Source organism: Nomascus leucogenys, chromosome 2 (genome assembly GCF_006542625.1).
Source record: "Nomascus leucogenys isolate Asia chromosome 2, Asia_NLE_v1, whole genome shotgun sequence".
Classification (NCBI taxonomy): Eukaryota; Metazoa; Chordata; class Mammalia; order Primates; family Hylobatidae; genus Nomascus; species Nomascus leucogenys.
This window is the reverse complement of record NC_044382.1, coordinates 1,617,700-1,633,806: the sequence shown is the minus strand read 5'-3', so window position 1 is coordinate 1,633,806 and position 16,107 is coordinate 1,617,700. Positions and strand designations below refer to the sequence as shown.

General features: G+C 54.5%; 1 protein-coding gene across 10 annotated transcripts in view; it reads left to right on the top strand.

Annotated features, from left to right (window-relative positions):
* SQSTM1 (sequestosome 1) overlaps nt 1-16,107 on the top strand; it is a 45,008-nt gene that overhangs the window by 15,305 nt on the left and 13,596 nt on the right. For 7 of the 10 annotated variants that reach the window (XM_030824399.1, XM_030824382.1, XM_030824421.1 and 4 more), the window contains 7 exons: nt 4,347-4,442; nt 5,086-5,315; nt 5,410-5,551; nt 6,374-6,454; nt 13,633-13,844; nt 14,185-14,380; nt 15,265-15,822. In XM_030824399.1, coding sequence (XP_030680259.1) covers nt 4,394-4,442; nt 5,086-5,315; nt 5,410-5,551; nt 6,374-6,454; nt 13,633-13,844; nt 14,185-14,380; nt 15,265-15,422 — 1,068 coding nt within the window. In that variant the 5' untranslated portion in view covers nt 4,347-4,393 and the 3' untranslated portion in view covers nt 15,423-15,822. Of the gene's footprint in view, nt 1-1,988; nt 2,084-2,140; nt 2,519-4,346; nt 4,443-5,085; nt 5,316-5,409; nt 5,552-6,373; nt 6,455-13,632; nt 13,845-14,184; nt 14,381-15,264; nt 16,099-16,107 lie in introns of those variants that run through there. The other 3 variants (XM_030824368.1, XM_030824361.1, XM_030824351.1) reach the window with 3 other exon arrangements.

The following is a 16,107-nucleotide window of genomic DNA, read 5'->3' as shown; positions in this document are numbered from 1 at the left end:
CCCCCGAGCTTACAGCCCCAAAAGCAGCTAAACAACTTGCACACCCACGGGGCATCGCCTGGGAGGGCAGTGCAAGTCCTCCCACTTCAGCCCCATTTGAAAGATGAGGAAATGAGAGGCTGGTCCATAGTGGGTCTCACGGCTCAGGTGCCGAGCTTTCCCTGGGCATGCACGCTGGGCCCTGGAGGGTGGGAAGGGGGTCAGTGGACGCGGGGAGCTTGCGGGGTGGGACTGCATCGGGAAAGGGGAAGGAGTCAGAGGCCAGAAGGGGGAGAGTGTCTGTTTGGCACCGGCCGCTGCATGCTCTTCCTGCTCAGGGGACTCACGGTGACCCCGGAGCTGCTCCCCAGCCCAGCCTCCAGGTAAGAGGTCACTGAGACGGGTGGCAGCAGGGGCCGGGGATCCCCCTATTACGACAGCGGTCATGGGACGCTGACTCACTGCCGGCCAGACCACCTGACCTCCGCGGCGGGAGGAGAGGGCCCTACCAGGGGGTTCCCGCTGCGCCTTGTTTACCTTCGGGAGGCCTTGGCCTCGCGTGGGGGCAGGGCGGCCGCTGGGGCCGCAAGGCGTGCGGGGAAGGGCCAGAGCCGGGGTCTCCACCCCAGCTTCCCAAAGACCCCCCTTCTGTGCCACCTTCTCCCCACCCCCCAGTCTCTTCACCTGCCCCCAGCCCCCGCGGAAACTTCCCGCGATCCCAAACGGGCCAAATGGCGAGAAGGCAAAGGAGCTCCTTCTTGGGGGTGAGTGGGGCGCCTTGAGCGCTTCCTCAAAGCTATGTTCCCAGAGCCAGAGGGCTTTCCTTGTGTCCCTCACCCTGCTCAGACCGGGCCATAGCGGGGGGCTGGGGCAGGAAAGCCGGCCCTCGGCGGGGGCCACGTGGCTCTCAGGCGCCTGGGCTGCTGAGTCACGCTTGGCCAGCACCCGTCTGTAGGCCGCAGCCTCTGCCAGCACGCCCCTCTGTGTCCCTACCCCTGTCTGCAAGGCAGTGGCTCCAGCAGGCCATGGGGCATTTTCCACTCTCCACCGCTGGATGCAGGGAGAGTCCTGAACCCTCGCCACAGGGCTGCTCTGGGCAGGGTGGAAGCCTTGCCCACTTCGGAGCCCCCCGGGAAGGATTATTCACACCTGTGGACCAGGCCCTGCTGTGCGCACACGAAGGATTATTCACACCTGTGGACCAGGCCCTGCTGCGCGCACACGAAGGATTATTCACACCTGTGGACCAGGCCCTGCTGTGCCCACACATCACCTTCACACCTGACTGGCCCCATCCAGCTACTCTTCCCTCCCTCCCTCTGGGTTTCCTCCCCTGGGAGGTTTCTCCAGCTCCTGCACGCCCTGGCCTGAAATGGCACGAGTTGGACCCAGCAGGTTCTGACCTCCCCCTCACAGGACCTTGCCTGGGGGCTCCGGAGGGTGACCACTCGTCCTGCCCCTCTCCTTGCCCCAGTTCTGGCGGACAGGTTACTTTGGTGGCATAAAGCAGTGTTTCTTCGTTCCTAGCTGAGGAGACTGTTGGCTGATCCCTTTGGCTGCCCATAAGGCCAACGGGCCTGAGCCCCCACAGGGCCATGGGCATTACCTACTGAATCGAGGAGCTCATAAGGAGTCACTTGGACCACAGTGAACACTTGGCGACCACTGACACTCAGGAGACCTCAGCTGGTCCTCCAGCACCTCTCAACTCCACTCCTACTAAACTGGGAACTTCTCTGGTGCTCAGGCCAGAGTTGGGGTCCGTCACCGAGGATGCTATGCGCTGTAAGAGGGCTGCCACCGCGGGAGGCTGACCATGGCAGGGTCGGAACAGCACCCTGAGAGCCAGCTTGTTCTGGCCAGCAGTGCCCACTGGGCGGCCTAGCAGCCTCCTGATATGGGCGCTGTGTCCCCCTCTCCCTACACTGGGTACCCCCAACTGAGGATATTGCTGAGTCATGGCCAGGCCCAAGCCTGGGAGGGGCGAGGGGCTGGACCCCCGCCAGTACCCTGATCCCAGGTGCAGAGGCTGGGGCCCAGGCCAGTATGAGTGCCAGGGCCGGTTTCTCGGGGTCCTTGGTGCACCGGGGCAATGAAGAGAGGGGTCAGCAATGAGGGGGCCGGGAGACCTGGAGCGAGGGGTAGCGGGGAAGGGGAGAAGAGTGAAGGGGCCTCTGCAGGGCGGCTCTCGCGCCGCGACGGCGGTGGCGGGGGAGGGGAGGGCGCGACAAGCTCCGCCCCTCTCGAGGCGGGGCGGGGCCTCCGCGTTCGCTACAAAAGCCGCGCTTCGGCTGCGGCCGGGACGGCCCGTTTTCCGCCAGCTCACGGCTCGCTATGGCGTCGCTCACCGTGAAGGCCTACCTTCTGGGCAAAGAGGACGCGGCGCGCGAGATCCGCCGCTTCAGCTTCTGCTTCAGCCCCGAGCCTGAGGCGGAAGCCGAGGCTGCGGCAGGTCCCGGGCCCTGCGAGCGGCTGCTGAGCCGGGTGGCCGCCCTGTTCCCCGCGCTGCGGCCCGGAGGCTTCCAGGCGCACTACCGCGGTGAGCGGGCCGGGGAGCGGCGGGGGCGGTGACGCAGGCCGGGCACGACCTCCTGCCGGGGGGTGGCTGCCCCCTCCCTTCTCGCCGATGCCCGGCGGGCCGTGAGGGGGTCTGCTCTGGCTGCTCCGTGGGTGGCGGTGGCCTGCGTGGGTCTCCAGTTCGGCCATGGGTGCCGGCCTGGTGACTGGAGTGGTGACCAAGGCGGGGACCCGCTGTTCAGCGTTGGCCCCCTGGGGCGGTGGAGCCCTGCCGGCCGGGGGTTCGAGCCTGGGGGCGTCAGACGCCCCCCCACCCCCCACGCTGTTGGGGATTTTGGCAAGGACGCGCCGGGGCGAACTTTCTGGCTCTCCGCGGGAACCGGGTGGTCAGGCGGGCACTCGGGTTACACTGACATCTTGCTGCGCCAGGTGGTGGGTTCAGATAATGCCCTGGAGGAGCCCGGGGAGCGCCGGCGGAGGGGAGGGAGTGACGCGGATAAACAAGCGCGGGGGTGCGGGGGACTCGCGAGCGCCGCGACAGCGCCTGGGAGGAGGGCACTGATTGCCGGCGGAACGCTGCGGGCCAGTACAGATGTTTTCCCATTGGCAAGTGCAGACGGACAAGACGAGAACGTTCTTCAGAAGTGTTGGTGTGGGCACAGAAGCCCAGGAACTGTTTCCTGCTGCGCTGGTGTGACCTGTGGCTCCTGGGGGTGGGGTTAGGGAGGTGGTTGTGGCCAGGAGGCGGGGAGGTGGCCAAAGCCGGGCCCCTGGGAGGGGGCAGTGCTAGGACCTCCCTCTGGAGGGCTGCCTGCCTGCCAGGCCCTCTCCTATTCTTAAAAAAAATTTTTTTGTGATGTTATTGAGCTGTAATTGACATAAAGGTTCACCCATTTAGTGTACAAGTCAGTGGTTTTCACCATTTTCATAGGTTTGTGGACCATATTCAATGTGAGAGCTTTTCATCACCTTATAAACGCTATATATACCTTTTATCACCCCCCTATCCACATGCCCCCAGCAACCTCCTTTCCGTATCTATGCATCTTGCAATCCTGGACATTTCATGTAAATAGAATCAGACAATGTCGTCTGCAAGTGGTTTCTTTCACTTAGTGTAATGTGTTCAGTGTTGTGGCACATATCAGTACTTCGTTTTTTTTGGAGGAATAATATTCTGTTGTATGGAGAGGCCATGTTTTGTTTACCTGTTCATTAGTTGACAGTCATTTGGGTTGTTTGCACCTTTGGGTGCCTCACCTGTACGCACGGTGGATGGTGTGGTTTGGTCTGCACAGTTGTCTTTAAAGCCATTTGAGCTCACATGTATCTGTCACAACTGGAGACTACATACAAATACATGTTTTTTAGCTTTGTTAGGGAAGGAAGCAGGCAGATGCCCTCGTCTCCTTTACTCCCAAGCCACTAGAAGTCTAAGGCCTTTGTGGGGCTGGGCCCCTCAGGAGCAGGTCACAGGCAGGGATCTCCCACGGTTGAAGATGGACATGGGCCTGGTCTGATGTGGAATGAGGTAGCACGTTTCTGAAGCGGCAGCTGGCCCAAGGCTAAATAAGTGCAGCAGCCGAAGCTGCTGTTGCCCCTTTGCCCAGGCCCTCCGTCCCCTGCATGTGGCTGTGGTCCAGGGCCCAGGTTGGAGCACTCACCTTCCAGGAGGTGCCAGAGCAAGGGGGCAGTCTTGCCTCTCACTCCTGCCCTCCGTGGCTCAAGTAGGTGTGTTCCAGTTTATAGCCCTGTGAGTGTCCCTTTCATACTGGCCTCAGCCCGTTCCAGCAGCTTATGTCCAGCTGAGAACCCCTGGGTGCTCATGTGCTGTCTTTTAAACAATCTAGATGAGGACGGGGACTTGGTTGCCTTTTCCAGTGACGAGGAATTGACAATGGCCATGTCCTATGTGAAGGATGACATCTTCCGAATCTACATTAAAGGTAAGGGGCTGGCCGGGTGCGGTGGCTCACGCCTGTAATCCCAGCACTTTGGGAGGCCGAGGCGGGCAGGTCACCTGAGGTCAGGAGTTTAAGACCAGCCTGGCCAACGTGGTGAAACCTTGTCTCTACTAAAAATACAAAAATTAGCCGGGCGTGGTGGTGCGCGCTTCTAGTCCCAGCTACTCAGGAGGCTGAGATGAGAATCGCTTAAACCTGGAGAGCGGAGGTTGCCACGAGCCGAACTCACACGACTGCACTCCAGCCTAGGCAACAACAACAACAAAAAAGACATATTAAGTGCTGTGCCTGACCTGAGAAAGAGGAGTCCATGTTCACTCTAGGGATGGGGTCTGCTGCCGTGGTGCTTGGGTGAAGAGCGTGGCCCAAGCTGTGCAGACAGGGCTCTTCGCTGCTGCTCTGCTGCCTGGGCCACAGTTCCCGGGTAATAGACACAGGGACTGGGAACCTCCTAGCAGGTTCTTGGTTGCTCTGCTGCCCTCACCTAAGCGGCTGAATTTTGTGTGGACTCCACGCTGGAGAGCAGGGCCAGGGGCCTTGCTGGCAGTGACAGCCCCACAGTGACGATAGAGGGGGAGGACTTTAGGGGGCCCCACCCTAGCGGCTCTCTCTACCCTTCCTGTAGAGAAAAAAGAGTGCCGGCGGGACCACCGGCCACCGTGTGCTCAGGAGGCGCCTCGCAACATGGTGCACCCCAATGTGATCTGTGATGGCTGCAATGGGCCCGTGGTAGGAACCCGCTACAAGTGCAGCGTCTGCCCAGACTATGACTTGTGTAGCGTCTGTGAGGGAAAAGGCTTGCACCGGGGGCACACCAAGCTCGCGTTCCCCAGCCCCTTCGGGCACCTGTCTGAGGTGAGCAGGCCCTCTGTGTAGGCCTGGGGTGGGCTCAGGGTGGCAGGAACCTTGACCCGCTCACTGCCTGCCCCTCTGCTAATTCCTCCCCCAGGGCTTCTCGCACAGCCGCTGGCTCCGGAAGATGAAACACGGGCACTTCGGGTGGCCAGGATGGGAAATGGGCCCACCAGGAAACTGGAGCCCACGTCCTCCTCGTGCAGGGGATGCCCGCCCTGGTCCCACAGCGGAATCAGGTGAGGCTTGCGTTGGAACCGGCTTCTGTTTGGTGACAGTAGTCAGGCAGCCTGTGTGCAGGGCCCTTGTGCAAAGCCTGTGTGCAAGGCAAGAATTCAGGATACCTCCCCACCTTCCCAGTGTCCTATGATCGCACAAGAACCCTGCAAAGTGGGGGGTATTCTCTGCATTTCCCAAATGGGGAAACTGAGGTGCCTAAGTGCCTGAGGCCACACATTCACCCGCACAGCCCTTCCCACCTCAGGAGGCTGCCCTCTTGAGGTACACTGAGGTGCAGGCAGGGAGGCCCTTCCAGCCCAGGGATCTTTGGTGCACTTTGTTCTCTTTTGTGATGGTTGTCAGGAAGATCAGAGCCAAAGTTGCTGAAGTCCTTTTAAACATAGTTATAAGTTAAAGACTTACCCTTAGCTTTGTAGTCTAGATTTTTGGATTCTGATTTTATTAATGTTACTGTGTCCTGTGAATCACCTCACCCTTTGGGACAAAGATAGGGATGTTTGCTTGACTTTGAGTAAATAACATATTTACTCAAGGATGTGATCAACATTCACAGTGGACTGAGCCTGAGCCTCTGTGGGGTTGCTGAGCACCAGGGTCACGGATGAGGGGGAACGGCACGGGAGAGTGGAGAAGCTCTCTGTGCAGGGCCGGGGGGTGCAGAGTGGGAGGAAGGAGAGGGGGATGCTGAGTGGGCCACTGGACAAGACGTCTGGGTTAAAGGTCACCCGGGAACACAGGGACCTTGTCAAGAAGGTGACGGGACTGTGACAGGTACCCAAGGCATTAAAGATATCTTTATCTTATCTTTGTAAAAATCAAAGCTTCTGCTCCATCGGAGGATCCCAGCGTGAATTTCCTGAAGAACGTGGGGGAGAGTGTGGCAGCTGCCCTTAGCCCTCTGGGTGAGTGCACCTCCTTGCCCAGTGCTTCCCTGACTCAGCCTGCACTTTATGTAACTTTTCACCTGGAATACTGCAGAGGAATGGGTAATTGACATGCCCTTGACACCAGTGAGGATTTGTTGCCTCAAATCAACCTTTAGTAGTGCTGGACCACAGGCAACTCAGGTTGAATTCCCTGACAAAATTCTCGAGCTTTCTACATGGAGTGAAGTAGAATCAGCCGGCATTTAGTCGGGATAATCCCAGTAAGGGAGGGTGACCAGACTCTGGTTGCAGGTCTTGCCTGTCACCTCTGACTGCCCTCCTTTGGGTGAACAATAGTCTGCATTTTCCCCTAAGCCAGGCCTTGGGATTTGGACTTTTGAGGACCTGGGTAGTAGTTAGTTGACATGCTATTTATCTTTTTCTTATTTTAGTTTACAACCCCCCAAACCTTTCTGCTGCTTCTGAGTGCTGGACCTGCCTCAGAGCGGGGAGAAGGTGGAGGCAGGTGCTCTGGGTGACACCCAGTTCTGGTGCCTCAGGTTGCACAGTGGGTCTGTGGGGTGGGTGAAGGTGCCACCTGACCCCAGGCATGAGCTCAGGCTCTGAGACCCCTCCCTGCTGGGCCTTAGAAAGTGCCTGTTGCGTCTAGCTAAGGGTCTGGGGCGGGTGCTGCAGGGTTAGGCATGTGGCAGTGAGAATCGGTGAATGAAGCCAACTTCTAGTTGAAGATGACGGTGGATCCGTCATGGCAGATGGATCGCTGGGACACCTGCATCTCTCACTAGAAGAGTGAGCTTGTTTTTGCGACCGCAGTGGCAGGCTGTGTCCACCCAGCCTGTCCAAAGGTTGTGTTCAGTGTCTGAAAGAATGCTGCTAGGAGTGGCGTCCGAACCCTGCCTGCTGCCTCCTGTGGCTACAGGGCATGACTGCCATCTGCTCCAACCCTGCTCATTCCACTTTTTTTTTTTTTTTTTTTTTGAGATGGAGTCTTGCTCTGTCATGGAGGCTGGAGTGCAGTGGTGCCATCTCTGCTCACTGCAACCTCCCCCTCCTGGGTTCAAGAGATTCCCCTGCTTCAGCCTCCTGGGTAAGTGGGATTACAGGTACCCGCCACCACGCCCAGTTAATTTTTGTATTTTTTTTAGTAGAGACGGGGTTTCGCCACGTTGGCCAGGCTGGTCTTGAACTCCTGACCTCAGGTGATCCACCCACCTTGGCCTCCCAAAGTGCTGGGATTACAGGCATGAGCCACTGTATCCAGCCTTGCTCATTCCACTTTGAGGTGGCAGTGACATCTTGGCATTGCTTCTGAACTAAACAGCCCAAACACACATGGCTTCTGTAATAGAGTTTAGAGGCGAAGTCAGAGAATAGGAAAGAAGAATTGCTAGTCCGGTTTTTTGTTGTTTTTTTTTTTTTTGAGACAGGCTTTCACCCTTGTCACCCAGGCTGGAGTGCAGTGGTGTGATCTTGGCTCACTGCAACCTCTGCCTCCTCCCAGGTTCAAGTGATTCTCTGGCCTCAGCCTCCCGAGTAGCTGGGACCACAGGCACCCACCACCACGCCCGGCTAATTTTTTGTATTTTTAGTAGAGACAGGGTTTCACCGTGTTAGCCAGGATGGTCTCTTCTCCTAACCTCGTGATCCGCCCGCCTCGGCCTCCCAAAGTGCTGGGATTACAGACGTGAGCCACTGCGCCCGGCCCTCAGATGTCTTTGAGCACTAAAAGCTAATGGCTTAAAGTGGATAGAATTGCTTTCTCCTAACTAGGGAGGAGCCTGGAGCTCTACAAACAAGGAAGATTTTAGTAAAATAGACTGAGTGGTCTCAGCTGAGGAGAGCCAGTCGCGGAGTGGCTTAGACTGTTGTATAAGTTAGTGCTAGTTTCTTTCCTTTCTTTATGAGCAACTATAAGCCGGATGACTCACAGGTTAACTGCCTAGAAGGGGCTGTTCCCAGAGCAGGGCCCAAAGGGGAACGAGTCAACAGCTGCCTCCCGGTGGCAGTGTGTGTGGGGGTAAGCGGCAGCTTTCATGTGAAGTGCCGAGGCCTTTTGGTGGTGGGGGGGTGAGAACTCGCTGAGGGAGCCACCGAGACCCAGGCTGCTCCTGGCGGCGAGGCTGCAGGCCCCGAGATGCAGGACACGAAGCCACAGGGCCCCTCCTGGTCACGGTATCTTTGATAAACCGACACGCAGAGGCTTTGGGGGGCAGCAGGGCACAGAGCATCATCTAGTCTTTTTTTTTTTTTTTTTTTAAAGTGAAAGCAAATTTCTTAAGAAAGTAAAGGAATACAAGAATGGCTACTCCATAGACAAAGTAGCCTGTCCTTATTATAAGGCCAGTCTTACTATAAGGACAGTCTTATTATAAGGCCTGAAATCTCAGGCTTTCATCATCAAGTTGGAGAGAGATCCTAATTCTGTGACTTCTCTGATCTGTTTACAGGCGAGTCTCGTTACCCATTTAAAAAGCATATGGGTATTGATTGTACTATTCTTTCAACTTTTTGTTTCAAACTTTTTTCTTTTTCTTTTTTTTTTTTTTTTTTTTGAGACAGACTTTTGCTCTTGTTGTCCAGGCTGGAGTGCAATGGTGTGATCTTGGCTCACTACAACCTCCGCCTCCCGGGTTCAAGCAATTCTCCTGCCTCAGCCTTTCCAAGTAGCTGGGATTACAGGCATGTGCCATCACGCCTGGCTAATTTTGTATTTTTAGTAGAGACGAGGTTTCTCCATGTTGGTCAGGCTGGTCTCGAACTCCTGACCTCAGGTGATCCGCCCGCCTTGGCCTCCCAAAATGCTGGGATTACAGGCGTGAGCCACTGTGCCCGGCAGCTTCAACCTTTTCATAATCACAAGTTGGGAAGAATAAAGGAGAAAAATAATTTAAATATTACAGATGGAGGTACTTGTAGTTAAGCCTGCTTTTACCTCTGCTTCCCCCTTAAACTCTATTGAAATAACAGGAAAGTGCTTACACAAAAAAGAAAACACCATAGACAAAGAAACAGAGGAAAAGACAAACATGTGATCAGCTTTTGGAAGATGGAAATGGAGGGAGGGTGGCAACCTGCTGAGGGAAGCTTCAGAAATCTCTGTGCCAGAACAGGGCATCCTGGTGAGAAGCAAGACCATCTGTTCAGGTACCAGGAAAGGCAAGAGGTGGGAGTGATGGGGGCAGGAACAAGGGGGGAGGGTTGAAAACCTCTAGTGAGTGTCAGAGACTCAGTACTCACTGAGTTAGAGTGTGTCAGTGGGCCAGATGATGGCTCTTGCCAACAACTGAAGGAGACCTCATGTTCAATTCCAGAAGCACCTGACCCAGGGAAGCTTCCACACGGGATACCAGAGACACAGGGCAGGGTGAGGCACCAGCCTGAAACTGGGCATCCCGAATGAGCAATGGGCCCAGCAGTCAGTTCCCTGGCCAGGCAGGAGGTGGGGAGTCCCTGCTGAGGGAGGCTGAATGCCCCCAGAGAAGTGTCCTACAGCTCCTGCCTGCCAGACCCCCCGGTACCCTGCAGAGGGAAAGTTAGTGATGGTGCTGGCCCCACAGAAGGCTTCCTGTCAACCTTTCTTAGTGCTTCAGCGGGATCAGCCAGCCTTGGGTCACCAGCCATCTGAGGAAAGCCCCCACACGTGGGAGAAAAGGTCTTAAAGGGAAGAGAATGTTAATGCCCTCAGTGAGATACAAAAGAGTATTGTCTGCATGAAAAAGGAACAGGATACTATAAAAAGGATAACAAAGGGAACAGTAAGAAAGTTCTTGAAATTAAAAAATGTAAATAGAAAAAAAACTTCAAAAGAAGACTTAGATTCTAATATTGTCTCAAGGAGATATTCCAAAAGCAAAATAGAGATAGGAGAGGAAAGAGAAAAAAACTAACGCAGGAACAAGTCTAGAAGCCCAATATAGGATGAGTAGGAATTCCAGAAAGAATAGAAAACTGAAAGGAGGAAATGAACATAGAATGCAAGACAGTTTCTTGCATTGTGGCTCATGCCTGTAATCCCAACACTTTGGGAGACCAAGGCAGGCGGGTGACTTGAGCTCATGAGTTTGAGACCAGCCTTGGCAACAGAGGGAGACACCGTCCCCCACTTCCCGTGTCTACAAACACTACGAAAACTAGCCAGGCATGGAGTTGTGTACTTATGGCCCCAGCTACTCGGGAGGCTGAGGTTGGGGATGGCTTGAGCCTGGGAGGCAGAGGGTGCAACGAGCCTGGATTGTACCACTGCACTCCATCCTGGGCGACAGAACCAGACCTTGCCTCAAAAAAAAAAAAAAAAACAAAAAAATAAAAATGCAAGATAGTTTCTTGGCAATGAAGACGTTATCTTCTAGATTGAAAGCAGCCGCCAATGACTGAGAAAGACCCCACAGCAAAGCTTATCGTTGTCAAGTGTCAGAACCCTGAGGATAAAGAAGGAGGGGCTTCTATAACTCTAGGTTATTGTAAATACTTGGGAATACAAAGAGCAAACAAACATGAACAGCTAGGAGACAATGGAACAACTGATGACTCCAGAAATTAGTTAAAAAGGCTTTTCGGCCTAGAATTGTTTTGTTTTTGAAACAGGGTCTGTCATCTGGGCTGGAGTGCAGTGGTACAGTTGTCTCGATCTCGTGGGCTCAAGTGATCCTTTTGCTTCAGCCTCCTAAGTAGCTGAGACTACAGGCATGTGCCACTGTGCCTAGATATTTTTTTCTTTTTCTTCCCCCCACCCTGAGTCGGAGTCTCACTGTCGCCCAGGCTGGAGTGCAGTGGTGCGATCTCAGCTCACTGCAGTTTCCACCTCCTGGGTTCAAGCAATTTTCTGCCTCAGCCTCCTGAGTAGCTGGGACTACAGGCACCCGCCACCACGCCTGGCTGATTTTTATATTTTTACTGGAGATGGGGTTTCACCATCTTGGCCAGGCTGATCTTGAACTCCTGATCTCATGATCCAGCTGCCTTCGCCTCCCAAAGTGCTGGGATTACAGGCGTGAGCCACTGTGCCCGGCTCTGTGCCTAGCTATTTTAAAATTTTTTTGTAGAGATGGGGTGTCTTGCCATGCTGCCCAGGCCGATTTTGAACTCCTGGGCTCAAGAGATCTCTCATGTTGTTCTCCCAGAGTGTTAGGGTTACATGCATGAGCCACTGTGCCTGGTCCAGCCTAGAATTCTATACCCAGCTAAAATGATCAAGTATCAGGGCAGAACAAAGTTACTTTCTGGTATACAGTCTTAATTATTTTAACCTTGGTTTGAACCACATGAAGAGGGAAACCCAAAATGAAGCACAGAGGTATTAGGAAACAGGGGACCTAACAGGACAGAGGGTGAAAGTAAAGGCGGTCACAGCATCACAGTGGAGCCTGTCCAGAGAGCTGCCAGTCCTGGCTGGAACAGGAGGCTGCACAGCAAGGGGCACTCTCTATGGAAAACACCAGAATGAGTGGGGCCTCTGATCCACTTCACCCTTGTAGAAAACTACGGAGATGCTGTGGGAGAACATGGGGAAAGTTAGCAAATGCAAAGAGAAGGCAGGCTGGGCGCAGTGGCTCACGCCTGTAATCCAAGCACTTTGGGAGGCCAAGGCGGGCAGATCACCTGAGGTCAGGAGTTCAAGAGCAGCCTGGCCAACATGGTGAAACCCCGTCTCTACTAAAAATACAAAAATTAGCTGGGCATGGTGGCACATGCCTGTAGTCTCAGCTACTCGGGAGGCTGAGGCAGGAGAATCACTTGAACCTGGTGGGCAGAGGCTGCAGTGAGCCGAGAGATTGTGGCACTGTGCTCCAGCCTGGGCAAGAGAGCGAGACTCCGTCTACAAAACAAAAAAAGGAAAAGAGAAGCCATCATCAGTGGTAGGAAAACAAAAAGCTACACAAGGAAACAGTCTGCTACCTGACCCAGCAAAGAACATTTAGGTAGAGGTACTAGCTGAAACATTGAATGTTCTTTTTGAATTTTTTTTTTTTTTTGAGATGAGTCTCGCTCTTGTCGCCCAGGCTGGAGTACAGTGGCGCCATCTCAGCTCACTGCAACCTCCGCCTCCCGGGTTCAAGCGATTCTCCTGCCTCAGCCTCCCGAGTAAGTGAGACTACAGGCGAACACCACCACGCCCAGCTGATTTTTTGTATTTTTAGTAGAGACGAGGTTTCACCGTTAGCCAGGATGGTCTCAATCTCCTGACCTCATGATCTGCCCGCCTTGGCCTCCCAAAGTGCTGGGATTACAGGCATGAGCCACCGCGCCTGGCCTACTGAATGTTCTTTTAACAAAAAATTGAGTCTTGGAAAGGGTAGTGGAAGGAGAGGCAGATACTGGTCTAGAGTAGGAAATGCACAGCTATCAACTCAGCAGGCAAGAACAGCATGAGCTGAAAGGGCACAGGGAGGCTTTGGGGAGTGGGATGGGGGCAGGGAGTGTGCACCACAGCCTTTGGCAACTGGTGACTCTTAAGCTGTGTGTGTGGAGACTTTTGACACATTTAATTTCAAAAATAGTGCAGGTGATTCTCCCGTCCCTGGTGAGTCACGTGAGCCTGGAGGTGTGCAGGCGCCCTGCGCTGCCAGTGTCGGGCCCCATGCCTCGCCTGCATGGCCTGTCCACCTCCCTGAGGAGAGCCCCAGTGTTGAGGTGCGTGTATGTGTCGTCGTACAAAGCCTCTTTGCAGGTGTCAGGAGGCACATGGCCTTCCATCACTGTGGCTGGAGGTGCTTGCCACAGGCAGTACTGGCTCTCCCTGTACATAGGGCGTGGCCCTACCTGCTGTGTGGCCCATGTCCTGCATGGTTAGGAAAAACAAGGTCTCTTTGGACTTTCTGGCTCAGAAGCTGACCTTAGATGCTAGCTGAGGTTAATGTTTTACTGAATTGGAGAAAGAGAAAGGTCCAGTATCATGGGCACACCGAGAATGTTTCCAGAAGCCACAGAGATTTGTAGCTGGCATACTGGGAGAAGCCTCTGACTGAGTTTGCATCGTCTGGTCCCATACTGGCGGTGTGATTCCGGGGTCGAGTTGGGTAGGAGAACCTAGCACCTGCATCCACACGCTGAGTGCCACCATCCAGACCCTCACCTGCTTGTGGGGACTGAACATGCGATCTTCGTGAGTCTGTAGTCCCCACAGGCCAAGCTCCTGCTTGCAGGTGCATCCTTGGGGGAACTTCACAGCTCTCTCTTTCCTCCTTGGCCTCTAGGCATTGAAGTTGATATTGATGTGGAGCACGGAGGGAAAAGAAGCCGCCTGACCCCTGTCTCTCCAGAGAGTTCCAGCACAGAGAAGAGCAGCTCACAGCCAAGCAGCTGCTGCTCTGAACCCAGCAAGCCGGGTGGGAACGTTGAGGCCGCCACGCAGTCTCTGGCGGAGCAGATGAGAAAGATCGCCTTGGAGTCCGAGGGGCGCCCTGAGGCAAGCCTGTGCCCCTCCCACCACCTGGGACCAGCCTAGTGATTTGTGGCCTGCACCTCCGCCTCACCCTCAGCACCTATGCAGCCCCACGTAGAAAACCCGAGGGAGCTGCTGCTGCTGCAGTGATGTCTGTGCCATTCAAGTCACTCTGGGAACCTGCTAGAACTTTGTAGTTACTTGGTCTTTATGAGTGGCTCACTGTTCCCCCTAGACCCCTGCAGCCTTAAACGCATGTGTGCATGCATGCTCCCCGACTGTTTGTTTGCCAGGAGTCAGTGCCATGGTCAGGCTTGGCCTGTTGTGCGTGTCTCCTGTGTGCTCATGGTGAGTTTTGTTCCAGGAACAGATGGAGTCGGATAACTGTTCAGGAGGAGATGAAGACTGGACCCATTTGTCTTCAAAAGAAGTGGACCCGTCTACAGGTGAACTCCAGTCCCTACAGATGCCAGAATCCGAAGGGCCAAGCTCTCTGGACCCCTCCCAGGAGGGACCCACAGGGCTGAAGGAAGCTGCCTTGTACCCGCATCTCCCGCCAGGCAAGTGAACCAAGAGGTTTTGTACATATTCCTACCTTTCCCTTCAGAGCATCCTGCCCCCTTCTGATTTCAGTGACACAAACAGAAGGATGGCATGTTCTCCACTGCAGGGCTGTCTGTAGGTGTGGGAGGTTAGGAGTTGGGTTTGTCCTCTTTTGTGTACCCTGAGCAATAGCAAGTAAGTTCTGCTAATGCAGAAGTTCTAAAAATGTTTTTCTTTAAGCAAACTCCAGAGCCAGGAATATTAATTGTAGGAGTTTCTAAAACTTAACATGCAGACCAGGAATTAAGGCAGGTGTGACACAGGGGGCAGCACTGGGTGTGTCCCTACTACTCACACTCAGTGTCCCCTCAGGGAGTGCTGGTCTGAGAGTGGGGGTCAAAGATCCCTGTAGGAGCCAGGCAGACGCCACCATTGAAGTGGATGGTGTGGAAGGCAGCAGTGGGGCATGGGGACAGCTGATGGAGACTCCCCATTGTCACATGGCAGCCATGTGTAAACCAAGGTCCGTGTGCACAACCTGCTGTGGGCTGCCGGTGTGTGTCTTCTCTGCCTTAGGGCAGGGGATGGCGAGCTATGGCCTCTGGGCCAAGAGTAGTTCTTATGTTTTAAAATCAAAAGATGTGACAGATGAAACGCATATTTCAGTGTCCATCGATATTTAGTTCTGTTTACATACCACCTGGCTGCCTTGTGTCGCAGTGGCAGAGTTGAGCCCTTTACAGGGAAAGCAGGTCCACTGTGGCCTGTGAGGGCCAGACTTCTGGGTAGGCTCGGACACTGGCAGGCCCTGGTCCTGGCTGGCCAAGGCAGGAGGGTATGTGTTTCGGGTCACTCACAGGGCTCGGCACCACTCCTCATGGCTTCCTTCCTGTTTCGGCAGAGGCTGACCCGCGGCTGATTGAGTCCCTCTCTCAGATGCTGTCCATGGGCTTCTCTGATGAAGGCGGCTGGCTCACCAGGCTCTTGCAGACCAAGAATTATGACATCGGGGCGGCTCTGGACACCATCCAGTATTCAAAGCATCCCCCGCCATTGTGACCGCTTTTGCCCACCTCTTCTGTCTCATAGTTGTGTTAAGCTAGTGTAGAATTGCAGGTCTCTGTACAGGCCAGTTTCTCTGCCTTCTTCCAGGATCAGGGGTTAGGGTGCAAGAAGCGATTTAGGGCAGCAAAACAAGTGACATGAAGGGAGCATCCCCGTGTGTGTGTGCTGATGTTTCCTGGGTGCTCTGGCTCCTTGCAGCAGGGCTGGGCCTGCGAGACCCAAGGCTCGCTGCAGCATGCTCCTGACCACTCCCTGCAGGGGCTACAATAGCAGCCCAGCACATAGCTTGCCTAATGGCCTTCCACTTTCTCTCTCTTTTTTTTAAATGACTCATAGGTCCCTGACATTTAGTTGATGATTTTCTGCTAGAGACCTGGGACGCTCTGATTTTAGACAAAGTAAGCCTAGGTGTTGTCAGCAGGTAAGCAGGGAGGGGGCTGGCCTGGCACAGGCAGTGGGGAGGCTGGTGTTGTGGGCTTCCTGCTGGGACTGAGAAGGCTCACGAAGGGCATCCGTAATGTTGGTTTCACTGAGAGCTGCCTCCTGGTCTCTTCACCACTGTAGTTCTCTCATTTCCACACCATCAGCTGCTTTTAAAATAAGATCTCTTTGTAGCCATCCTATTAAATTTATAAACAATCTAATTAAATGGCATCAGCACTTTAACCAATGACGTTTG